Source organism: Myxocyprinus asiaticus, chromosome 24 (genome assembly GCF_019703515.2).
Source record: "Myxocyprinus asiaticus isolate MX2 ecotype Aquarium Trade chromosome 24, UBuf_Myxa_2, whole genome shotgun sequence".
In the NCBI taxonomy this organism is placed as follows: domain Eukaryota; kingdom Metazoa; phylum Chordata; class Actinopteri; order Cypriniformes; family Catostomidae; genus Myxocyprinus; species Myxocyprinus asiaticus.
This window is the reverse complement of record NC_059367.1, coordinates 18,429,977-18,457,675: the sequence shown is the minus strand read 5'-3', so window position 1 is coordinate 18,457,675 and position 27,699 is coordinate 18,429,977. Positions and strand designations below refer to the sequence as shown.

At 39.1% G+C, this 27,699-nt stretch overlaps 1 protein-coding gene across 1 annotated transcript in view; it reads right to left on the bottom strand.

The window, feature by feature from the left end:
• Window positions 1-27,699, bottom strand: part of LOC127414877 (voltage-dependent L-type calcium channel subunit alpha-1D-like) — a 64,424-nt gene that overhangs the window by 29,632 nt on the left and 7,093 nt on the right. The window contains exons 4-19 of the mRNA XM_051653248.1: window positions 13,844-13,983; window positions 11,124-11,269; window positions 8,452-8,604; window positions 8,141-8,337; window positions 7,909-8,012; window positions 6,410-6,561; window positions 4,732-4,806; window positions 4,351-4,432; window positions 3,801-3,827; window positions 3,494-3,654; window positions 3,071-3,296; window positions 2,151-2,358; window positions 1,270-1,390; window positions 563-638; window positions 394-448; window positions 255-312 (exon numbers count right to left, since the gene is read on the bottom strand). Of these exons, the coding sequence (XP_051509208.1) occupies window positions 255-312; window positions 394-448; window positions 563-638; window positions 1,270-1,390; window positions 2,151-2,358; window positions 3,071-3,296; window positions 3,494-3,654; window positions 3,801-3,827; window positions 4,351-4,432; window positions 4,732-4,806; window positions 6,410-6,561; window positions 7,909-8,012; window positions 8,141-8,337; window positions 8,452-8,604; window positions 11,124-11,269; window positions 13,844-13,983 (1,981 nt within the window). The remainder of the gene's footprint in view (window positions 1-254; window positions 313-393; window positions 449-562; window positions 639-1,269; window positions 1,391-2,150; window positions 2,359-3,070; window positions 3,297-3,493; window positions 3,655-3,800; window positions 3,828-4,350; window positions 4,433-4,731; window positions 4,807-6,409; window positions 6,562-7,908; window positions 8,013-8,140; window positions 8,338-8,451; window positions 8,605-11,123; window positions 11,270-13,843; window positions 13,984-27,699) is intronic.

The following is a 27,699-nucleotide window of genomic DNA, read 5'->3' as shown; positions in this document are numbered from 1 at the left end:
TGATTCTTTTGAGCATTGATTCAGAATCGTTTGATTATGAATCGCGATGCATCGCTGAAAGATTTTTCCCCCCACCTCTATATAATATATCTATATATGCACTGGAAATTTCTTGAAAGACACACTTTCCTTGTTTTTTGGTTGAATGATTGAAACCCAGGTACAGTACACAGCATTATGATGTATTGAACAGACTGTTTGTATATCCCTCATAGCCTTGTTTTCATTTAATCTACAGTCTACTCTTACTTTACCTTCATCATCTCCCTCCTCTGGCTCCTCTGGCTCCTCCTCATACTCATCCATGTCCACCTGTAGACAACAGAACAAAAGAAGAAAGTCATTGTCACACTGTTTTTCACCAACAAAGACAAAAGAGCTTCATCTCCATACCTTCACCTCTCCATTCTCTCCTTCACCTTCACCCTGTCCTACCTCTTCCTTTTCTCTGTAAGGATCAAAAAACGGCTTGTCACACTCTTTTTATGTTTTTGTACATCTTATTTTTGTAGTTGTAAAATAGCGAATGCTCAGTATGATTTGAGATGATTCAAAAACGCACTCTTTCTTTTTTTTGTCATCATCACCTCCTGCTAAGTTGTCGACAGCGATAGCCAAGAAGACGTTGAGGAGGATATCTGAGCAAGTGGAGGTTAAGATCCAAGCAGACGCACATAGATAACCACACTAAACAGTAAAATACCAATGGCAAAACACACAGAGGAGAATTCACTAAGAATGAATGGTTCTGCTGGTAGCATCATTTTATTTGCACTAGTATATTGATTCACAAAAAAAAAAAAATATGTAAATCCGTTTATGGTGCAAACACACCCAGAAGCTTGGTGCTGAAAACAATGTAAAACCCACTGTAAAAAGAGAAAATGTACAACTGCTTCTTTAAAGAGCTATTTCTACCTGATCAGACCCTCAAAAATTTCCTTAATTGAACACATTTTGATTCCGCCATATTAAATAATAAATTTGACTAGAATTAAATCATTTCATTTTGATATTACCACAAGAAGAACTTTTTTAGACTACCTGGCTTTTTTGTATTAAGAGTATTAGGATCTACAGCAAGGATGCTGGTGCAGTATTTGTTTTTTCTTCAGGTCAACAACACATCTGTTGTCAGGGTTATGTTGAGCTGTCAACTGGTAAATATCTGTTGGTGTTAAATTATGTCAGCTAAGTAAACAAAATATATTACATACATTGACTAGCAATTGCATAATAAGTGAAAACAGGTTCAGATGGAAAGGATACAGTTACCACAGATGAACAAAATCACAAAGTAAAGACAGATGATCATTCCAGGGAAAACAGGGCCACCGTATGCCATGATACCATCATACATCACTACATTCCAATCTTCACCCGTTAATATCTGCAAGAGCAGAGAAACGTAAAACTTAACTGTATTTCAGCAACACAATAAACTTTATTGATAAGATTTGTAGTCTTTTTTGGACCTTGACAGCCACTGGTTATAGTCTACTTTCGCTGAATGGAAAAGGGCATCATGAAAATTATGCTAAATAAGTCTTTTAATTTACTAGTAACTTCAAGGAGTTTATATCAATTAAATATGTCCTTTTAAATTTAAGTAAGCAGTGCAGTGTTTTCTTAAATAGTATGGTACACAATGGATTTCACTTTTGAGGAGCATGTTCATACAGAACAAGGTAGGTTAATGTCTTGAGGCCTTATATTGCAAGCAGCAGTTTACAATTTCTACTTTAAAACTTCTCTTTATGCATTATTTGATGGAACTGCATCAGGATTTTTGTAAAAACAAACAAACAAACAAAAAACAAAAAGGACTCTTTTCCACAGATTTTTCTTTTTGTGTGTATGTGTGTGTGTGTGTGTGTGTGTGTGTGTGTGTTAGGTTTAGGGGTAGGGTTAGGGGATCGAATCTATAGTTCGTACAGTATAAAAAATCATTATATCTATGGAGAGTCCTCATAAGGATAGCCGCACCAATATGTGTGTGTGTGTGTATGTGTGTGTGTGTGTGTGTGTGTGTGTGTGTGTGTGTGTATGTGTGTGTGAAAACTGTGAATACGACAATTTCTACTTGATTAAATTACATAGTATTTCATTATGTTTTTACTGTCCTCACTTGGGTAAGCTGAGTGTTTTACCTGAAAACAGGTGAGCAGGGCTTGAGGAAAGGTATCAAAGGTGCTTCTCTTGGTCTGTGTCTCGTCGAAGTTGAACTTCCCTCCGAAGAGCTGCATGCCAAGCAGAGCGAAGATGATGAGGAAGAGGAAGAGCAGCAGCAGCAGGGATGCAATAGACTTCATTGAATTCAGCAGTGAAGCCACCAGATTGGACAGAGCTGTCCAGTGGCTGAGGAGGACAAGTGGGGCAAAGAGCAGCAGGGCGAAAAAGAGGTGAAGATAGAGATGAACAGCAAGCAAAACTAAATTACATCACAGAAAAGAAAGAATGAAGAAAACACACAGACCTAAGAAAATCTTAAATTATGAAAGATGAAAATTCATTTATTATTTAAGGTACTTGCCCTAATGTCGTTCCAAACCCATATGCTTTAAATTTTTTCACCTAAAACAAAAGTAGCATATTTTGAAGAAATGTTTTCATAAAACAGTTCAAAGTCTGTCAAGCTCCAAAAAGAAACTCCAAATAAGCACCATAAATGTAGTCCATGTGACTTGTGCTCTGTTCAAGGTATTCCGGAACAACTGGATAGCTTTGTGTGTGGATTGGATTTAAATTTAAGTCGTTATTCACTGATAATACTTTTATCATTAGAAGCTTACATCTAGCCCACGTTCTTGTCCAGAATATAAAAAATTGCATCACATTCAGTTACTACACGTTAAAATCATGCATTTGTGTCAACGATGGTAGTTTTTTAATGTGGACACAAACAAGCTAGCAGCATTATCCAGCACACATGTTTGGAACGACATGAGGGTGAGTAAACAATGGCAGAATTGTTAAAATCCTAAAAATATATTTTATTGAAATGTTCAAGCTGCCAAGAGAACAGCCCATCTTTCTATGGCAATGTCATATTAGAGAGGTCTGAGAGTACCGTGTGACTTTGAAGATCCGAAGCAGACGGACACAGCGCAGCACTGAGATACCCAGAGGCGGCATAATCTCCATTTCCACCAGAACCGTTTCCAGAATCCCGCCACACACAACGAAACAGTCAAAACGGTTAAAAAACGCCACAAAGTAGACCCATAGCCCCAGACTGTACATTTTCAACAACATTTCCACCGTGAACAACGAGAGGAGTACCTTGTTGGCAATGTCTATGAGACAAACAGTAAGAGAAGGAGCGAGAGAGCAAATATGGAAAAGTGATCTTTTTGTCAACATATAGGTCAATACTTCTTTAATTCTTCTAAATTCATCCAAAGCACAGCAAATGCAGGTCTTTTCAGCAGTGAGTGTTATGTCAATAATAACTGAAAAGGAATTAAAAAGGCCAGAACAGCTATCAACATACCCTGAACATCAGTGAGCCAGTCTGGTTGGTTGTAGTGTTCAGAGGCACTAAGAGCTGTGTTGAGGAAGACCAGGATCAGAACTAACCAATAGAACGTCACTGATTTCACTGCTGTACGACAGTTTCTACGAATGCACCGATTCCAGCGACGCAGTGCACGGCTAAGGCCAAAATTACACAGATAACAAATAAAAATGGACAAATCAATATACAGAGCATTTTTACAGGGCATGAAAAAACATGTGACTAAGTAAGTTTTATTTTCTAATCGGTGGAAGTTGAAGTGCTTCTGCTCACAAATACTCACCAGCAAGGGATCTTCATAATGTTAGCGCTTAAGTCAATTAATTAAAACAGAGAACAAAGCAAAAGAAAATAACAATGAGCTCAAGACAACACACAGCAATCAGTGCAGTGTGCACTCTGGTAAGTGCGCTCCAGAGAAGTGCACTTGCAAAGATGCCATTCAGATGCTGGAACAAAGATGGCCATAGAAGCTTACAGTAATGAAATGACTTGGACGAGTAAGTACAGAAAGCAAATGAAAAAAATACTTCACTCAAAAATTTAAATTCTGTCATCACCCTAGGACCGGTAGGACAGGGTGCCATTCCAAACCTGTATGCCTTTCTTTCACAAAAGGAGGAATTTTAAATGATGTCCCGTTCGCTGATTTGAATACAGTTACAGCTGATAGTGACAGAAATACATACTGGTGTGGGATGATATGAGGTTATGTAAATAATTACAGAATTCTATCTATCTAACTATCCCTTTAACATAATAAGTGCAACTGAAGAATTAAAGGGTGACAACACAATGAGCAGTGTAGTGTGTTATTTGTGTATGTGTATTACCGGCAAGCAGCACAGCAATCTGTATGCTCTTCATCTATGTTCTCAGTGTTTTCGGATGCTGTTTCACTGGCTGGTAGGCTTGCTATAGTGAGTGAAAGGCAGAGGGAAAGAAAAAGACACAAAAATGATCAAGAAACGGATAAAAAAGAAAGACAGGAAGACGACAGGGAGAAAGAACAATGTCGGCCACACATTGACACAGTTTTGGAGAAAAGCACTCTCTCTGAAACAAGGTCAAACCACTTAAAATGAGCCTATCCAAGAGATGTGATTTGTAGCCCCAGATGTAAATTGTACAATTAGACCAGACAAAGCTGAGAGGAGCTATTAATATAATAGCAGGGGAGTGAAGTGTTCACACAACATTCTGATTGGCTGTACCGTGGGTTTCATTTGAGTGGCTGAACCAGCCGAATTTTCCTCTCTTCTTATCAGCTAGATCACGCAAGGTCACACCTGAGGGAGGTTGAACAATGAAGAGGAAGAAAAATAGTAAGAGACATAGAATTTAGCATAATGAGTAGCAATTTATGTAAAGTAAAACAGATGGAAAAGCAGGTTAGCAGGAAAAAAGTTAGGAATGGTTTCAATATCTGAAGATGTTTGTAGGTGATTAAGTTATACAACATATTATATTATATAAACATGTGGAGGGTGATGTCTTTGCATAAAACATAAATGTTGAGACTCACATTTAGGTGAAAATTTTAATTTCAGCACCATTAGTGGAACCAAATGGAACTGCAAAAATAATTCTTATTTTAGAGGGGTCATGTCATGAGGAATAACATTTTCCTTGATATTTTAACATTCAAAAATATACTATAAATTTCAAAACTAAATCCCCAATGCAATAAAAGCATTTATTGAAACCAAGCTGCAGTGCCTGCTTTACATCCGCCCACTTGTACTTAGTTCGTAACCAGAGAGAGAGAGAGAGAGAGAGAGATAGCTGGACAAACAGGCCTAGTGTGTCTTAACTATTCCTGAACACCAAAGAGGACCCATCTGGACTATTTTTAATTATTTTTGTATACAAACATGCATTAGACAGACGTCTTTGACAGTTGTCATGTATCGTGCGCTGCTTTTGAAAGACACAATGTCAAGTTGCAAACTTAAAAGGAGACACCATTCTGTTGCATTCAGCTGAGCTGTGTCTTGTTGTTTTGGGACAAACGCTTCCTGGACGCGTTCGTGCGCCCATCTGTGCTATTTTTAATTGTTTGTGTATGTAAACATGCACTAGATGGATGTCTTTGATCGTTTTAATAGCTTATGATGCTGCTGTGCTTGAGTGAATAGTTAAATATAGCCGGATGCATAGATTGAATGTGCGTTATTTTTAAACCCTGAAATTTAGTTTTATGATGTTGTGGAGCTTATTCATTCTCTTCCAACTGAGTTTCATATATGGCTGTATTTGAGGGGCTGCATGATGTTAGCCAATCATAACAGTGGGCGTTTATGTTGAACTTTAAAAAGGCGCTTAGGCCAAAACCGAGCATTCAGACAGAGGGCCAGAGACAGGGTGGAAAATGAACATATATGACTAAATTGTGACTGTTTTGGTGCAAAAAAAAAAATACTTTACTAACATTATCAGTGGACCTCAGGGAAGATCATTAAAATATTAAAAAAAAAAAAAAAGAGTGTATCATGACCCCTTCAAAACAGATTTCCTGAACACTCCCCCATTTGCCATTAGTCAGCTAAACTGATAATTCAACCCCAAACTCACACCATTGGTTGAGCTAATGTTGCTGTGTCAGGCTGGTCAGGATACTCAAACAAACAGAGCAATGTTTGATAGCACCACAGAGGTGCAGTGTTTACACTTTGGGGGAAAATCAAAGTACAAATGAATATCTTTGCATAAACTGGGATAGAAGAAAGCATTTTATCATTTAAAAAATTACAAACTTCACCTTTAAAAAGCAGGTTTTTTTTCTTTCATAAATGCCATGTTTCAAGCATATTTTTACAACGAACAGGTGAGATCAAGGACAAAGTGGGCTAGATGAGTCAGGGGAGGGGTGAATATCAGGGGTGATCTCACATCTGTTCCCATCTTCATCAAACTCATCAATGTCCTCAGCCTGAGTGATCCAGTCCATATATCCACACAGATCCTCCTCCATCTGCTGCTTTTCACGTAGCTTCTGGAAATCTCCACGAGCCTTCGCCTTCTCTCTCTCCTTAGAGAATTCTCTACACACAAGTACAGCCTGTTAGACAAGTAAGCAAAGACACACACACGCATGCGTGCGTGCGCACACACACACAGACATTCACACACTGTTTAACGGATAATAAGCAGCATGAGGCACTATCTCTGGGGAATTCTGTGAGCTTTGGAACAATCTACAGGAAATCAGACTCCACAAATCTGCTGCTCTCAGCATCTGGGGATCATACCATTGAGGTGAATACAATAATTAACATCTGATATCTGCTGAAATCCTGCTTTCCTTTGTTAAACAATCACTCAAACAGACATACAAACAGACACACAAAATTCTCACACATAAAACACAAAAAGTCATCCATACACACAAACATACTTACAGGGTTCAAAATCAACACTCGCTAAGCATACAATGTGAGTAAAAACTATCACTGGCAAGTAAATAAAATATTATTCAGCAGCTGGCTGTACTTTTATAAGAATTTCAACATTACACACGGTTTAAATTGCATTTTGAGGATAATAATTTAACCCTCGCTGATGTAAGTGACAGTATTGATTCAAATCAAATACATATAACCTCCTTCTACAGAAAATTGTCATTACAACTTACATGTCTTCCAACAACTTTTATTTTAGTGGAAAATTATCCATTGTACTGTAAATTTATGATACCTAAAGTATTTTTTGTTTGTTTTTTATGTGCCGGCCCGACACGTATGAAATATTCCTCACATTAAAGGAATATTCTGGATTCAATACAAATTAAGCTCAATCTACAGCATTTGTGGCATAATATTGATTATTATATGAAATTAATTTTGACTTGCCCCACCTTTAAAAAAACTCAATTTTGGGATACAGTGAGGCACTTGCAATAGAAGTGAATGGGGGTCAATTTTTGAATGTTAAAATACTCATTGTTTTAAAAGTAAAGCCACAGGACATAAACAATTTGGTGTAAACATGATTTTAGTGTGATAAAATCACTTACTAACCTCTTCTGTGTAAAGTTATAGCCAATTTTACTACTTCGTTGCCATGACGATGTAATGTCAAGAAACCCTAAAATGACTGTACAAATGACCATTTAAACAACGTTAGAGCTCAAATAATACATGAGTTTTGACAGATGGAACAAAATCTTGATGTGTCTTCACATTTTTGTGACATGCGTAGTTGTGCCATGAGATGGAGACTGGCTCATCTTGTTAGTCAAATAATTAAACTGTCATAGGAACAAAATTTAATAAATAAATAATAAGTATATTTTCTCAATTCACCCTACATTTGCTGGAGAAAAGTTGAGATTGAACCCTGCATACTTACTATCACAAGCACTCATTTAGTTCACTCTCCTATCAACTCACCCGCTCAACACACCCAACACAAGGTTGAGTACAAAGAAGGATCCAAAGATAACCAGACTGACAAAGTAAACCCATGGCAGCTCAAATCCAATTGCATCATTCATCTAAAGAAATGGTCATACACATAAAAAATAACAAATCCAGTGTTATAAACAATCACATCCCTAAAAGCGACTTATGCCCCATCACAGTATGTTTCACAAGCTGAATGCGTAAAAGACAGCATAGTTACCCAGTACAGGACATCTGTCCAGCCCTCCATTGTAATGCACTGGAACACTGTTAACATGGCAAAGAAGAAGTTATCAAAGTTTGTGATCCCACCGTTAGGCCCATCCCACTTTCCCCTGCACTCAGAGCCATTCACGTTGCACTGGCGTCCGTGACCCGCAAACGCACACGGGAGTGGATCATCGTCTGCATAATTATCTGAGAAAAGAGAAAGAGATAGACAGATAGAGAGACTTGAATGGTAATGCCTTCAAAAATGAGTATGTGTGTGTGTGCGTGTGTGTGTGTGTGTGTGTGTGATTGCATAGTCACCTGTGCCGATATAATAGCAGGTGCGATGCATTCGTCCAATGAAGAGCTCCAGTCCAATGATGGCATAGATAATGATGACAAAGAGGACAAGCAGAGAGATATGCAACAGGGGAACCATTGCCTTCATTATGGAGTTTAACACAATCTGCAGGCCTGCACAAACACAGGAGAGAAATCATGGACTTCATTATGGCCTTTATTATGGATCTGAAACCCAAAACCTCACAAACTGACTGTTGATCAGTATTTTACCATATTGACATTTTTGTGGAGCTCACATAACTGTCAAGCAGATTGACTGATTGATAAACAGCACCTACCATCAGTATTATGCCAGTCAGAACATAATGGCTTTATACGCACAGTGAGGAATCTGAGTGGGTTTTCTGGTAATAGTAATGGGTAAATGAATAAGAGAAAGTGTCCTAGTCCAATGTCATTTTGCCTTAATGGGAAAACTGCCAGGATTAACATGCAGGCGAACACATGAGGGGTAGATACATTGTACACTCTAATGGAAGCAAGCAGGAAAGATCCCCACCAGTGCTTCTAATGTTACCTTGGTAGAATAATCCACTGGCTAGAGGTGTTTAAGGATGTAGTGTTTTATAATATGTTTTTGGATGTCAGAATTGTCCAGGTTTGCTAGCATCATGTCTTCTGTCATTGCCTCCAATATGTCCAGAATGGATATTGTCTTCCTAACTAATATGCTTAGATGTTAAATCGCCAGAGGTGTGTTGTAGCTAACTGAACTGCATTTTCAGGACCATGGACAGCAGTCTTTGATGCCATTCAGGCACAAAGGTGAGAAGGGGCCATCTGAAGACTGGAAAAAACAGTGGCGGCTGGTGCTTATCAAAAGTGGGGAGTCACAGATTATTGTTTTTGGTATCTACAATTTTGCTCCTAGAAGCTGCTCAAACTGCTACTGAAACTGTGACATTTATAAATGAAAATAATGAACTAAGCCCAAAAATGAAAAGCTGAAATAAATGTGTTACATTGGATTGGAAATATCTGCATGTGTATCTCTGAGTGGCCGAACAATGCTTTAACATTTCATACGCTGTCACATACATCACCGTTTCAATTATTGGCTGTTTGTTGTGAAGTCCCGCCCATTTGAAATCTGGACCAATCATCATATAAAGAGGCAGTGCTTTTAGGCAGGCCAAAATACTTTGACTGAAAGCCCAATGTCCTATCAGATGCAGATTCAAAGAAAATAGTGTCCAAAAGTTCCCGTAGAAGCATGGCTTCTGAACGGGACCCAAAAATATGCATTTAGAACCTCTCACCCAATCGATCTTTACTCCCCTGAAGTCTAATGGTAAAGGTATCTGCCATTGACTCTCTTTGAAGCATGGCTTCAATGGGGTCCTGTGGCCATGTGTACACAGATTTCTTTACTTACGAACAGTGCTATAGTTATGATAACTGACACTTTTATTCAGTAAAATATTGACATTTACAAAGAGTAATATGTACTTTATATAGAATATTTGTACATATCTGTACATAATTAACAGTTTACTGCAAGTGTTTAAAAATATTTCAGCCACCTCAGAAAGTATTGCCTTTGATGGTTTTCATGAATGGGTGGCTATCTTGTTGCCTGCTGTTCAAGTGGACATCTAGGTGCATGTGGGATTACACCTCCTCCACCCTCCCAACCTAGACGTTAACTAGTTTCAGACCATATACAGCTCCAAATGGAGTACAGGAGGCTGAGCATCAAAAAGATACATCTTTTCATTGAATCACTTGACCACCAGCTGAAGGAGGTTACTCTAAATGACAGCATGTCTCATTTCTATTTGCAGATAATAAAAAGATAAGAAATCAAATCTCTAACCTCTTTGCTATATCTGTAGTCCATGAGATGATCACATATTATCTAGTAGGTGAATAATAATAATGAGTGATTAATTTATTTGCTTAAGCTTCGAATTGGCAGACCTTCCCTGCATATTGACACCACAGAATGTAATTTTATAATTTACATATTAACATTCATTGACTAAAGGAACTGTAAAAAGCAACTATCGCTATCAAAAAAGCACACATGCGCTGACAACCTCTGTAACTTAATGACATTTACCTGAAATAAACTATCTCTGAAACATAACTTGCTACAGAGCAGGTTAGGTTTTTAGAGAAAGTACTATGGTTACTAACATACTTTGAAAGATACTCCGGTTTTTGGAATCGAAAGTTGAGGTTAACGGTTTACTCTGAGTAAACTTACCGGTTTAGTCCCTAAACCTACTTTCTGGAACAGCCCTCTGATGTTTGAAATGATGGCAAAACAGCACAGCTATTGGCTGCAGCATTGAGTCAAACTCTTCTGGTGAGGATGGTGAACGATTCTACAGGCTTACATTATCATGACACTAGAGACGTCACGTTAACACTCCTTCTGATTGCTGACTGGTGAATTGCGCAAGCACATCCCATACAAAAACAAACAAGACTGCTACCATCGAATACCTTTAAAGCAATATTGTACTTTTATATAGAATTACACCCTTTTAAGGACTTTTACTACAGAACTGTTTGCAGAAAATTTAAATAGATTAAACCAGACAATGACTTTGCGCTCCAGGCTAACATATTTTCATCAGTTTTTTTATTTTATTACAAATGCAACCACACAAACAAAAACTTACTGGGCACCCCTGAAACCAGTCTGAGGGGGCGTAAGACTCTGAAAGCTCGTAAGGCTTTGACATCCAGACCTCCAGGTTTCCCCGGCATGTGAGATGTTGTTTCACCTGACTTGTGAGTAACAGTCTCTAGAACCACACTGAACAACCTGCAAAACAAACAACACACACAGACACACATAGGTGGTGATTAAATCCATCAATTGTGTAAAATAATTATGTATTATTTACAGTAATCAAAACAGTCACATACTCTTTTGGGATAGTCATCAATCATGATCTCTCTCAACAGTCACATTGCATCGGAACTGTTTATGAGTTAATTTACTAAATTTATGCCAAGTGAACAATTAAAGACAAAAGTTGGGTCACACCGCTTTCATTGTCAATGCTATTTGGTTAATTAATGTTAAGTGCATTAATAAGTTAGGTTTCACTTTAAAAAAAACACTTAAATGTCTGAATTGTTTCTTCTAGACAGCAATGAGATTGAATGGAGAGCAATTTGAGATAGCTGAAGTCTCCTGCTTCTCTGATTTTTCTCCAAAAATGAAAATACCACACTAATCTCAGATGTCTCCTTTAGAGTTCCAGAACAAATGTCAACAATGCCTTACAATCAAAAGTAATTTTAATTTTATTGATATATATTAAAGTATGTCAATAATTATCAAATTTGTGTCTTTTTTAACTCCATTATGCCTCCTGAACTATGAAATGATAAAAATTCTCAAAAAAGCATTCACATCAGTACAATCAGAGTATTTTATGAACATTTATTGATTGCACAGAAAGATCTTCATTACATGGGCTTGGCTGGGCCATAATATTAATACCACTCACCCCAGTCGTCTTTGTTCTTGCTTGCATGCATACACATTTACAGACACACACACAAACACACACACACACACACACAGACACACACACACGTTGGTGCAGCTATCATTATGAGGACTCTCCATAGATATAATGATTTTTATTCTGTACGAACTATAGATTCTATCCCCTAACACTAACCCTACCACTAAACCTAACCCTCACAAAAAACTTTCTGCATTCTTACATTTTCAAAAAACATAGTTTAGTATGTTTTTTAAGCGATATGAATTATGGGGACACTAAAAATGTCCTCATAAACCACATTTATAGCACACACACACACACACACACACACACACACACACACATGTTGGTGCGGCTATCCTTATGAGGACTCTCCATAGACATATTGATTTATATACTGTACAAACTATAGATTCTATCACCTAACCATAACCCTAAACCTAACCCTCACAAAAAACTTTCTGCATTCTTACATTTTCAATAAAACATCATTTAGTATGTTTTTTTAAGCGATTTGAATTATGGGGACACTAGAAATGTCCTCATAAACCACATATATAGCATAATACCCTTGTAATGACCAGTTTGTAACTTTCAGTTTAAAATTTCCTCGTATACCACCAAAACCTGCCCACACATGCCCACACACACACACACACACAAAAGATATTCTTAGGATGGAATGTGCAGTAATGTAATGTGTAATACTGTGTCTGGATCAATCAACCTGTCCATTAGTGGTTCAGCCTGAGAGCTTAATGAAATCTCTAATCAATACCAAAAAAAAAAACTCCTCTCAAAATAATACTCAAAAAGACACTAAATTCTTAGCACGATCATCTTCCTTTAGATGATTAACCATCCATGCTGACCAACTGGCCATTACTGATCCCAGAACAGCTGGGATAGAGCTCTGGGGATTGACTCACGTTAAACACTCTATGATTTATGAGGGTTTAAAGGGATAGATCAACCAAAAATGAAATTTCTGTCATCATTAACTCACCCTCATGTTGTTCCAAACCCCGTATGAATTTCTTTTCTACCATGGAACACAAAAAGAGATGTTAAGCAGAAAGTTAGGGACTGACAGCCTCAGTCACCATTCACTTTTACTGTATGGAAAAAAGAGAAGGGTAACATCGAAATGTATCTTCTTGTGTTCCACTGAAGAAAGTCATATTGGTTTGGAATGACATGAGGGTGAGTAAATGATGACAGAATTTTTATGCCAGAACTAACCATTAAAACAGTGGTGGACCATGGGAGATCAAGAATTGTTTTAGAAGAAGAAAAGTGCATGTACACTTTTCCAAAACACACACATTCACCAAAGTAATTTTAAGCCTGATGTATTAAATTGAGGTGAGCACCAAGTCAGATTGAGAAACAAAAAGAGCGTGAGAGTGAGAGAGAGAGAGCGAGAGAGAGAGAGAGAGAGATAGAGAGAGAGCGAGAGAGAGAGCATAATTTTTTCTTTTTTCTTTTTTCTTTTTCTATTTTGCAATGTTTTGGAAATATGTACTTATGTATGTCATGCCAATAAAGCAATTTGAATTTGAATTTGAATTTGAGAGAGAGAGAGAGAGAGAGAGAGAGAGAGAGAGAGCAAACAGGAGAGGTGGAGGAAGGGAGAAATTAGGGGGAAATGGTAAAGGGGAAATGAGAACAGCAGGACAGGAGGAGAACTGTGAATAAGAGAGTGGCCGTTGGCCATTACACAACCTAAATAAAAATCAACTGTGAAAATTAATATGCAGGTGAATCATGGGAGAAAAGTCTGTGATGTCACTCAGGATTATAATGACTAATTTTTAAATAAAATAGAAGGAAAATAAATGAGTGGTAATGGCAGAGTGGTGAGGATGGTGCTGTACCCCACGATGACGATGACAAAGTCCAGTAAGTTCCAGCCGTTGCGGATGTAGGAGCTCGGGTGCATGACGAGGCCGTATGCCAGGATCTTCAGAAACGTTTCAACAGTGAAGATGATCAGAAACACATATTCAACTTGTTCCTGAAGACACAGAGTGGGAGGAGACAGGATCAACACACACATAAATATAGAATACCAAGGTCATGGGTTAGATTCCCAGGGAACATGCATACAGATAAAATATATACCTTGAATGCTTTGAAGTTGCTTTGGATAAAATGATTTTATAATTATTTTTATGTTAAGTTCGATAACCCAAATGATGGCAGGTATAGTGCAAAGCAGCGCCCACACACTTTTTCAGCCATCTTGGTTTCGGAAGCCTTTTTCTCATTCATTCATTTCATTGTTGTAATGCATGAACAAAACCAGCCAGCTCCAAGGTATATAACAACATTACAAACTTTAATTTGAGGCAAAAAAGTTTTAAAAATCATTCAAAAAGACAAAGGAACAAGACTGTGTACTTAACGTCTATCATGAGGGAATGAACTGCAATCATATGAAGTATTGTAATTAAAATACATAATTAAAAATTATGGAAAAATATATGACTATTGATTTAAAGTAGTTGATTATAAGTAAAGAAACTATATTTTATGGTTTTATTGCAATATTCAGTTAACAACAAATATATACTTAAGTAGTTTGACAGCGTAGAGAGACCAAAATGACTGTATAATTTACAGCACATCAAGAGTGGGTGGTAGCTGCACAGCTTGTTTGGTGCGTTTTGTTGGCCTCGACCCTCTGATTGGTGGATCGTTTCCTCCCAGGATCATAGGTAATGTAGTTTTTCACCAGAAATTCCACTATTAAATACGACTTTTTTACATTAAAAAAAAAAGTTGAAATAACGCAGACCGATGGCTTTAACATAGGCTAATCATATACCATTGATTAACAACCCCAGAGCTCATAGTTGGTAAGTAAGGTTTTATAAATTATTGAAAATGGGATTTTTACTTCTGGAACCTCACTGTTGTGCTCTATTATAATTCTATGCTTTGCTTTGCTTTTTTTTTTTTGGTACCATAATTTACCATAAAAGATGCAAAATTGTGATAAAAAAACAAAACAAAAAAAGTTTTCATAGTAGCCAAAACAAAACAAAACAAAAAAAATTTTCATAGTAGCTGCTTCCAATATCAGTCTGAGCATGCAGATGCCAATAATAAAAAATAAAAAAATACTAATATTGTCAGACAGTGATAAGTTCAGCAGCGATATATCATGCTTCCCTAATATAAATATACAAATGCACAAAGCAGCGCGCAGTATTGCAATAGAGTGACACAAAACACACATATCAAAATAAACAAACTGTACATAATGTACACACATTGTACTGTTCCTTATCCAAAACAAGCAACAGTACAATGCAAACACAGCATTTAGCTGTTATATCAGAATGATTATTTCTGAAAGATTAAGGCATTTTCTTGGAATTAAACATGTTTCAGAATAGATGCAGAGGTGGATTGTTGAAAGAGAAGAATTTATTAGCACACTCCTCTGTCCATCCCATTTTAACACAGTTCAACAGTCCTCTACACAGAAATTACAATAATTCCTGAGGCACTCGAATCAGTCAAATCAAAAAGCTACTGCACCAACGCTGCAGTTGTTTGTGTGTGTGTGTGTGTGTGTGTGTGTATGTATGTGTGTGTGTGTGTGTGTGTGTGTGTGCGTGTGTGTGTGTGTGAATATTTGTTTCACCCAACTAGGATTTAATTTTTTTTTTTTAAATACTGTCATTTAAAATAAACATATAGGGATTGAGAATGTGCGTATATGCAAGAGCCATTATAGCATATGTGTGTGTGCATAGGCAAGTGTGTGTTGTAATGTTTATAGGTGCATGTACTATAAGTGGGGGTGCTGGTATGACCTTATGACCTGTCCACATCACCAAACAGCGAGTGAAAGAAAGACAAAATAAGAGAGAGAGAGACAGAGGGATCATGCAAGCCAGTCTTGAGCTGGACCGCTGGACTTTCAAATGGGGATTTGTTTGTGTTTCAAAGGATTACTAATCTGTCATCCTCTCTTCTCTCTCCGCTGCTGCCGTACAACAGCAGCCTGTGCACTGTGGCGGCACACACTTGTGCGCACGCACACACACACACACACACACACACACACACACACACATATACTTCATCTATATAAACAAACATATCAAACCAAACCTCAAACATCCTAACACCGTCTGTTTAAGTTCATAGACTGAGACAGAGGAGGATGGACAATACCATATGGGCAATAATAACCACACACACACTGCAGTACTTGATTTAATGTAAAATGGCATACAGCATAAACTTCCATTTTCTGGACCATATGCTTCTGTTGGATGTTTTCAAAAGGTTTTTGCACACTGAGAGGAACAGAAAAGAACATCCATGAACTATTATTTTAGTACTTTTGAGGAAGAATTTCCCCTTATAATAATTTGTCCTAACAAAAAACTGAAAAACAAAACCTAAACAATCTCAGGTTGTATACAACAAGTAATGAGATGTGGTTCAGTAAAAAACTGCCCCGACCGATTTAGTGAGTGGGTGAATTACTAAGCGATTCAAAACAACAGTTCAAGTGAACCGACTGTTTTTGACCGATTTATTAATATCTTTTTTTTAATTGTTCGGAATAAAAACTGGTTCTCGATTTCCAACCTTATTCATTTCCTCCCATAGATGAGTAATTAACCATTGCAACATTCATTATGTATCTATTGCATCACATTGTAACTGAATGATTGATGTAATAGCATAATATACACAGAATGTCTTGGAGTAATGAACCAAAGATAACTGAAACCAAGATGATGGACTGTAATATACAGCAAACAATATGGCAGAGGGAAAGAGCAACCAGCTCTGTGACAGGACAAACTGACAGCAAACACGCACACTCATTAAATACACGTCCCCTCCTTTGCACCTGGACTCCAGGATGTGGCTTTAAGCATTTGAACAAAGATGGAGAGCATGAGAGAGAGGGAAAGAGAGAGATAGATGGGGTGATGGGGGGGAGGGTGATGAGAGACAGGGGAGGAAGCATACAGTAAGCTGCTTATCAAGACCAAGAGCATTTAGAGCAGCCAAACGAACAGGCATCTACAATCTCCCCTGACCACCACTCTCTCTTCCTCTCTCTTTTTATAACCCAGCCTGTCTCTTTATCTTTCAAATCATTTTGTTGTCATGTTATCCTCCAAACAAGCCCAACAGTAGGAAGCACTGCAGGTGGATTTAACCCAGCTTGCACTGTGAGCCCATATGAATATTAAACTTAAAACAATGTTATTATTTGTTCACATTATGCATTAGTTTTCCCAGTTTTAACTAATTTAAAGTAAATAATTTAGAGCATAGTTGTCTTTTGTTCTTTCATTGTATAAATGTAATATAAACCATATGAGTGTTCCTTTAGCTTAACTGGTAGAGCATGGCACTAGCAATGCCAAAACAAGGGTTAGATTTGCAAGGGAACACACATACTGATGAATGTACTTTACTGTACCTCTTAAATGTACCGCAGTTTGCTTTGTATTAAAGCATCAATGCGGCCCCATAAAGCATACTTAGAACATATCCATTTATTTACACTTAGGCATGCACCAGCACACACACAGCATAGACACACACATCTTGGAGCTGTTGCTGGAGTTCGTGCATCCACAAGAAAATTGCGCATCCACGCAGAGATCACACTTCTACAGGCTAAAATAGTCAGAATTTTATTGCATCCACTCCGCATCTGCTGTTGAATTTTTAGCTACTTTCTCTTCTCTAGAGTTCATTTTTTCAAGCTAACTAACTGTGGACATTGGATAACTTTCTGAGATAAATGAGGAGCACTGATCTGTGGAGAGACACTATATGCAGTGCTCCAATTTAAATTGACGGCAGCTGAAGTAGTTTGACAAAGCATTTAAAAGCAAAAAAAAAAAAAAAAAAAAACATTTATAGTTTGAATCTCATGATAACATTGACATAGTTTGAAAGCTGAGACTGCCCAATTTTGATGGAGTACATCACATATTTCTTTCCCAAACATTTTCGGCAAAAAACTGGAAAACGTAGGTTGTGAAAATTAAAAGTCCACACTAATCCTTTTTAGTTTCCTAATGTCATAATATTTCAAAGCTTGCAGAACTAGCGTGCTTTGCGTTTTTGAAAGTCTCTGTTTTTGATGAGTGGAGCAAACATATAAAAATCAATGCATTTTCAACAGAAAACATGGATGTGACCTTAGATTAGACCATACAACCTATTGAACAGGCTGTATGTCTATCCCAACTACCCTTGATTTCATTCCTGTAAATTAAACATGCTGTCTACTGACTAAGGTCTATTGAAAAAGAACAGGCAAAATCACAGTTAATTAGCAGAAATGCTCACCCCATCTGAAACAATTCCACTGCTTGAAAGGCAGCACTGTACTGAAATTCCTCTCGTATTTTTCTTCAGCAATTATTTTAGCTTGAACCACATAAAATACAATATTCATTCAAACTTTGTGTTATTATAGTTCCCTTACGACTCAGTACACTTGACATTGTGTGCTAACGCATATGGGGAGTCCTTCCACACGACCTTGAAACCGCTCTACAATAATGGCAATATTCTAATATTGGCTATGGTGTTTGAGCCCCACCCTTTTAGACGCGAAGCTGTCTGCTATAAAAGCAGGCATGCAACACCATTCCTCAGAATTTTCTTGCTTCAAGACAGCGATTCATCTCTCGTCTAGAAGCCCTCTACTGCTTCGCCACCGATTACATGAGTCAGCGGAAGGGATTTTCACAGCAACAAGAAGACTCTCCGCTCCCCTGTAGTGTTCCAGCGAACATCACTCCACCTCTTCGCTGGTGAACGGGCCGCTTCAGCATCCTGGTTCCCCACAGCGCTTCGGTAGGAGTTGAGTATCCTTATAAAGCAATGGTATATTGTATATTGTGTGTATATATACACCGATCCGCCACAACATTAAAACCACCTGCCTAATATTGTGTAGGTCCCCCTCGTGCTGCCAAAACACTCTTTTGGAGAGACTCTTCTCACCACAATTGCACAGAGCGGTTATCTGAGTTACCATAGACTCTGTCAGTTTGAACCAGTCTGGCCATTCTCCGTTGACATCTCATCATTAAGGCATTTCTGTCTACCGAACTGCCACTGACTGGATGTTTTTTGTTTTTGGCACCATTCTGAGTAAACTCTAAAGACTGTTGTTTGTGAAAATCCCAGGAGATCAGCAGTTACAGAAATACTAAAACCTAGCCCATCTGGCACCAATAATTATACCACGGTTGAAATCACTGAGATCACATTTTTTCTCCATTCTGATGGTTGATATGAACATTAACTGATGCTCCTGGCCCATATCTGCATGATTTTATACACTGCACTGCTGCCACATAATTGGATGATTATATAATCGCATGGATGATTGTTGGTGCCAGACGGGCTGGTCTGAGTATTTCTCTAACTGCTGATCTCCTGGGATTTTCACCCACAACAGTCTCTAGAATTTACTATGAATGGTGCCAAAAACAAAAAACTTCCAGTGGGGGGCAGTTCTGTGGAAGGAAATGCCTTGTTGAAGAGAGAGGCCAACAGAGAATGGCCAGACTGGTTCGAATTGACAAAGTCTACAGTAACATAGATAACCGCTCTGTACAATTGTGGTGAGAAGAATAGCATTCTTCTTGCTGTTCGTGTCTTTTTAAAGATGTCATTCCATAAGTGTTCCTTGTGCGAGAGGCACATCCCGCCGTCAGATCTGGTGACAGACTGCCCTCACTGCAAGGGCATGAGTCTCAAGACACTGCGCTCGTGAATCACCCTCGTTCTAAGAGATGATTTAGCCCCCCACACCCTCCCACCTGCCTCTTCTGTGATACCCGAGGGATCACATGAGGAGACATGGTGGGGCTGCGAGGTTGAGCAGTATGAATTTGAGGTGAATTTTGAGCCCCTCAATCTCCATGCAACATTATGTGCGTGACAATCTCCGATCCTCCACAGGAGCACACAGCCTCGTCTCATTTGGCAGTTCTGATGCTGGGGATGATGACGATGTCATGTCTCTCACTGCATCAGGTGAGTGGTCAGTGGAAGATGCTACTGCTCCTTCCCCCAGCGAGGGCGAGTAGCGTGTACGCGCCACTGACAAGGAGATGCTTCGCGTCCTTTCAAGGGTGGTCGAAGAACTCGATATTGAGTGGTCTCCTCCAGAGGAACCTACACAATCTCACCTAGATGAATGGTTCCTGCAATCCGGATGCCGTCAAGCGACCGCGACTCATAGATCTGCCCCGTTCTTCCCTGAAGTTCATAACGAACTGTCAAAATCCTGGTGCACGCCCTATTCAGCACGCCTGCGCAGTGATTACATACTCTCAGAAGTAGATCATGGGGGAAAAAATGGTTACGCCCAACTACCCACTGTGGAGGAGACACTTGCGGCACACCTCTGCCCAGCGAGTAGCAGGGAGTGGAAATCACTCCCCATTCATCCTTCCAAGTCCTGTCGACTGACGTCCACACTGGCTGGAAGAGCATACTTGGCAGCAGGCTAAGCTGGTTCAGCACTCCACGTGATGGCGGTGCTCCAGGTCTTTCAAGCCAAGCTCCTCAAGCAAATGGATGAGCAAGGCTACGATCCAGAGACATTCAAAGAGCTCCGCACCGCTACGGACTTAGCACTGAGTGCCACGAAAGTCACTGCACAGGCCACTGGCAAGTCAATGGGAAGCTTGGTAGTTCTGGCAACATCTGGCTGACCCTCATGGAAATGAGTGACAAGGAAAAAGCCGCTCTGTTGGATGCTCCAATTTCTCCAGCTGCCTCTTCGGTGGCTCTGTGGATAAGTTTGCTGAGCATTACGTCGTGACTCAGCAACACTCACAGGCTATGAGACACTTTATGCTGAAACGGAGTATTGTATCACAGCCAGTTCACTCCCACTCTGTTTCGAGCCAGCGCCCAGACAAAAGCCCCATGCCCGCTGCCTCAGTGAAACCACCTGCCACTGCCAAGCCACCGGTGAGGCCACGCAAGCCCAAACAGAAGGAGCCGTATCAGCAAATGCAGAGCCCGCTGTTCCCTCCGGGTCTGCTTCGAAGAAGGCTCGATTGGAGACACACAACACTGTTCCCCATCTCTCCACTGTTGTTTGTCGGGAAAGGAATATTGCTGTTCACAATTATTGTTCAAAATATTGTTTCTGTGTCTCACATTTGTATGAATACTATAAAAAATGCAATAAATGCAAAAAAGAATACAGCGCTCGTTGCACATGCATGAGACGCTCACACATTCCCAAGAAAGAGCTCTTTTCCTTTTCAAAGCCCACACATTGTGCACAACCGCTTCTCACTGGCAAGCGGTGCATTATATCATACAATTAACAAACTAAATTGCCCTCTGTCCGCGTGGCAAGCCCTTATGGGTATTTCAGATTGGATGCTAAAAACAATCGTATACAACATGGGTATACGATCCAATTTGCACGCGACCACCCTGTTTCAACAGCGTTCTGTCTTCCACGGTTCCATCCGAAGACGCGCTAGTGTTATGAGCTGAAATACACAATCTCCTCACGAAAAACGTGATAGAGATTTTTCCAAATTGTCAAACCCAAAAAGGGTTTTACAGCCGTTATTTTCTTGTCCCAAAAGAAAGATGGCAGGCTTCAGCCAATCCTAGATCTGAGACAATTGAATCGCACACTTGCAAAGCACCCATTCAAAATGATTACTCAGACAAGGATCTTATCGCATGTCTGCCCAGACAATTGTTTGCATCGATAGATCTAAAAGATGTGTACATTCATGTCCAAACTGTACAACGTCACACGATGTTTTTAAGATTCACGTTCGAGTGAACGGAGTATCAATTCAAAGTCCTGCCCTTCGGGCTGTCTCTGGCTCCTTGCATGTTCACAAAGTGCATCGATGCAGTTCTCGCCCATCTGAAACTGAGGGGCATGTGTATTTTGAACTACCTCGATGACTGGCTGTAACTGGCTCAAACAGAAGCTCTGTTATGCCAGCACAGAGACTTACTGCTTTAGCATCTAAACAGCTTGGGCCTCTACCAGCCAACAAATCTCCTTTTTGGGAGCCCGCCTCGACTCCATGAGTGGGCATGCGCACCTCACGAGTAACCACGTTCAGGCCATTCTACAGTGTCTGTCTCAGTTCAGACTGGGCAGCCTTGAAGGCTTTTCAGTCAGAAATAGCACACTGACATGTTCTGGTTCACTCAGAAAACATGACAGTTGTGGCATATATAAACCGCCAAGGGAGAATTCTTTCACTGCCATTGATGAGACTGATGCGTCACCTCCTCCTGTGGAGTGAGCGTCATCTCCTTTCCCTGAGAGTGACATATGTCCCAGGCCGTCTGAATTATGGTACGGACCTATTGCCACGCCAAGGGGTGATACAGGGGGAATGGAGACTTCATCCTCAAACTGTCCTGAGGATTTGGGAAATATTTGGCAGAGCAGAAATCGATCTATTTGCCTCAGTGGAGAACGCACACTGTCCCCTCTGGTACTCTAAGTCCCAAGCCGCGCTGGGAGTGGACGCAATGGCCCACAAATGGCCGGCAAAACACAAATATGCATTTCCCCCGGTGTGCCTAATTCACTCTGTCATATGCAAAGTCTGAGAGGACAAGGAAATGTTTCTATTGGTTGCGCCGAAATGGCCCAATCAGTGATAGAGATGTTATACAGCTCACCATGGGAAATACCGCTAAGGAGGGATCTCCTCTCTAAGGCACAAGGCACAATCTGGCAAGGCCCAAGCTGTGGAACCTGCATGTGTGGCCCCTGAACAGAGAGTGCTAAATGTGCCAGAACTGATGCATTCAGTCATGAACACCATTTTAAAGGCCACAGCGCCGTCCATGAGACACCTCTACACGCTAAAATGGAATGTGTTCACTGACTGGTGTCTTTCACATGGCAAAGACCCAGTAAACTGCCCCATACATGAAATTTTCATATTTCTTCAAGATCGATTAGATGCAGGACTCACTCCTTCAATGCTCAAAGTTTATGTGGCGACTATATCTGCGTATCACGCACCTGAAGCCGGCGCCACTATAGGTAAGCATGATTAAATCACAAAGTTTACAACGGCCTGCATTCAGGCCATTGTGGCATGATGGGATTCTGTTCCCCATATGCGTTAGCATGCATGTCAAGTGTACTGAGACTTAAGGGAACGTCTCGGTTATGTATGTAACCTCGGTTCCCTGAGACGAAGGGAACAAGACATTTCGAACGCTGGCCACACTACAAGACTAAGAGTTCTTTTGAGTTGCAAACGATGCGCTCCTTGTCCCTGAGTCAGAAAATTCTGAGGAATGGTGTTTGCGCACCTGGTTTTATAGCGGACAGCTTTGTGCCAAAAGGGCAGGGCTCAAACACCAAAGCCAATATTAGAATATTGCCGTTATTGTAGTGAGGTTTCAACTAGGTCATGTAGAAGGACTCCTTATATATGCATTAGCATGAAATGTCTCGTTCCCTTCATCTCAGGGAGCCGAGGTTACGTATATAACCGAGACGTTATATTAACACAAACAGTATAATATTAAAGTTTTAAAATCTCAAGTCAAGCGCACTGAGCATTATGACAACAGCAAAGTATATGGCGACTCTAATGCGGCATTTTATTTACACAGAACCTAAACTTTACAAACACATAAAAAACTTTAAAAACCTAAAGAACTAAACCTAAAACTTTACAGTAACACAACGCTTTGCAAGTAGTTGTGTTTTCTTCTGGAAATACAAATCTAGTTCTGTATGTACTGTAATCCAGCAGATGATTATTACAACCACTCTGTGTATGAATACAGAGATCAAGTGATGTTCTTGGTTGTGAAGTTTCCTTAAAGAGATAATTGAAAAATATTTTTTTCTTCATCATTTATGAACTCTAATGTCGTTCTGACCACACTTTCTTTCTTCTGTTAAACACAAACGTGATGCAAGACAAAATGTCTGAGCTTTTGTTTTCCTTTCCTTGTACAGAAAACATAACTTCTGACATTCAGCCTAAGATCTTTTGTGTTTTATAGAAGAAAGGAAATTACACAGGGTTGGAACAATGTGGGCTTGAGTAAATTTTTGGGTAAAATATTCTACTTAGCATTCATTCATTAGTCTTCCTTACAGTAGACTACTCAGTTGTGCACAATTGTGGCTCTTTGCTCAGTTTAGTGCCACTTTCTCTTTCTTTGCATGCAAATTCTTCTTCTTCTATAAAAAGAAAGTGGCACTCTAATGGGACAGGCAGGAGGCAATGCCTGAGGAGGGTTGTGTCCAGGGTCCTGATCACATACAACTTGATTTATCTCCTCTCTCATGTCCTGTTTTTCTCTCACATGCCTTAGGAAAGATCCTCTCCACTATACAGAACTTAACATCAAGTCCTGCTTGGTTTCACTGAGCATTTGAGTACAAATAAGGCACAGTCACACACGCTCGTACACTCGAAATGACAGTGGGACAAATTACGAGACTCACATGGATGATTCCATAGCGCTATGAAAGCGCTAGTGTGCAGACTGAGATGCGGAGAAAGGATTTCTGGACTAGAGGCTTTTAAAATGAAAGGTGTTTAATTTGGTGCGACCCCCACTTAGAAGCAATAGCCTGGGGAAATTTTCTTTCTTTTAAGATTTCTCTCAGTACTCAGTGACCTTTGCATGCTCATGTAGCCTCACATTTGTCGCATGCCTCACTGCAGCCACGGAGAAATCCGTTATTTCATTTCCTGGATGCAGCCCTGCCACGAACTTTTAAAAGGAACTTCCGCAAGCAAATTAAAGCCCTGTAGTCTTAAACACAGGTTGCTACGATGACTTGTAGACTGATACTTACTGATTCTATGAGTTCACATGGACATCACTAGAGGTGGGGAAAATATCTTATTGTTCAAAGTATTTTACCTCACGATACTATATTGCTATTTTAACGCCAATAATTTATATTTTAAGTTACATTTTTTTTAAAAATAAAGAGATTAAGCACCACTCAGAGCACGTTTGTAAGAAGACAAAATGTACTGCTGCATTAGGTCAATGAAGAATGAATTATTTCTATTTCACTAATATGTATACTTGGAACAATCTTTTAAAAATGAGAATATAACTTATTAGGATGTCAGTACTGATCCTTTTACAGCTGAACATTTCGATTTTATGTAATAATAAACATGCTGGAACCAAACTATGCTATTCCCTCACATTGTTTTTTTTTTTTTTTTTTACTGACACTAATGTTCCCATGCTTAATGGTACTTTTATGGCTCTATGATGAAGTAAAGCAGGAAGTTCAGCACTTGTTGAGCAAAGCACTTAAGTCCAATGAAGATGAATAAAAAGCAAGTGAGTAAAGATTGCAAAATATCAGTTGCAATACACTAAATAAAAATATATCCAGTGCTGGGTAGTACTGGATTACATGTAATCTGGATTATGGAATCAAATTGCAAAAGTGTCATCTTTAAGTGTTTTCAGAAGAGAGGGAGAGGGTTGTGGAATTGCAAACACAGACCTGATCCTAGCCACAAGCCAGGTGGCTATAATTACAATTAAGATGAAGCGGTCTCACTCAGCATTTGACCACTGGATTTACAAAAAGCATTTCACTTTTAAGGAGACACAGGGCATTAAAAAACATTACTGTGCAAAGAAAACTCTGCCTTCCAAAACTATCCTAGCCTCTGTGATTCCACATCAAATCTAAATAAGCATTTGGTGTGCTTGCGTATTTTCTCAAATTTACATTGAATGTCTTACCACCTCCAGGGAACACATTTAATTATTATATGAATTATCACTCTGTTTATCATATAACCATGTGTCACTATGTCTTTGGAAGGGTTTTGTAAATCAAACGCATCACAATGCCCAAATACACATCATTTCGGTTTCACAACCTAATCCACACATGAATGCCACGAATGAATTAGCATGGCAAAGTTAGTTTTAGTTTCAAGTACTTGATTTACATGAATGTGCTTTTGAAATAACTTTTGAAACGTTTTATTCACAAATGTATAACTAGTCTCATCTGTTACCTCACATGGATGGCATTTGTAATGCCGAAATTGCTGGAGTAAGACCACATTTGGAGTAAAACTGGATTACAATTCTGAAGTAATCTAGACAGTACTGAATATGTTGTGATATTATTGTAACGCGACCCTGATTTTGATATATTATCATATTTCCAGGTCCCTGCTGATTCTCACCCCTATTGGTAATGCAGGACTGTTGGTGTATGCGATTGAGAATTGCTGTTGAGTGAATCATGTGACACTCTCTGAGGGAAGGGAATCAAAGGTTGTAGGAGGTAAGGGAATTTGTGAGGGCTGCACAACGGGATTAAAGTGTAATACCATATCATCAAACAGCAAAAGAGAGATTTTCACCTGATGTTCAGATTCTAATATTTAAAATACAAAGCTTCCAGTAATTTGACATTGCGACAACAGTAGGACTCAAAATAATGTTTTGGCTTCAATGAGTAAAATGACAAAACTCTCCTGCTTGAGGCCAACTCCCCTCTTGTGTGTGTTTGTATGTATTTTCAGAGGGATAATATATGTAAAAGTACATTCTAAATAACATGATTTTATAGAGGACATGCTTAGGGATTTGATTTCTGATGTCTATGTAAGTGTCAAACTGAACTGACAGCCAACAAATGAATGAATTGACTCATTAATAGGCTCAGACGGAATCTTTTTTTTTATTGTATGGGCTAATTTTGAGGGAAAATCTACGGAATTCTACAGAAGGGATTTAAACATTGTATTCTATGGTAAATGGTGCTGAGAGTTCTGTGCGCAGTTTCCGTCTGGGCCTACTTAATAAATAGTTTTCTTTTGTCTATTTGAATTGTTTTTCTTTTTCAAAATTACACCGACGTACAGGGGGCTGAAAAACATCTACAATAAAGTTGACCTCATTCAGAAACCATGGTTGTGCACGATTATACAACATTCAGATTGAAAACCATTCAACAAACAGGCTTCCTTATTCAGCGACAGCAGCAAAACAACCCACCCAGTGAGTTTTGAGTTGAGGTAATTGTGTGGCTCTCATTGCTGTAAAAGCCCTGTGATGTATTAAAAGAATAGTTTACCCCAAAAAAATTAAAAGTTCTATCACCATTTACTCACCTTCTTTTGGTCCAAAACCAATTTGATTTTGTTTCTTCTGAAGTCATACAAACTTTTTATGCTAGGAATAGACCAAAAGTTATTATTTGCTGAAAATCTTTGTCATTTATGGAGCTTGACAGCCCCAGTCTGTATTCACTTTTGTTGTATGGCAAAGACCAGTCAGGACATTCTACAAAACATCTTCCTGTGTGTTCCACGGAAGCAAGAAAGAAAATAAAACAGGTTTGAAATGAGGATAAGTAAATAAAGACAGAATTTTGGTGAGAGCTATTCCAAAGCAATTGTCTTTAATTTGGATATAAATTACAGTGAGATTATATATTTCTGACAGACAAAAAAAAAAAAAAAAAAAAGAGTAGAGGGGAAGCAAAGCTCAAATTTATGACAACAGAAACAGAAAATGGGCACCTAAACAAGTGAGCTACAATACCAAGAGACAAACCAGACTGAGACCAGAAAAAGACCAGAAGCAACAGGCCATTGGATATTACTAACATTACATAAACGCAGACACATACATGATTCTGGCTGCACCTGAGATCCATTACACACCTCCCAAATGGGTCAGC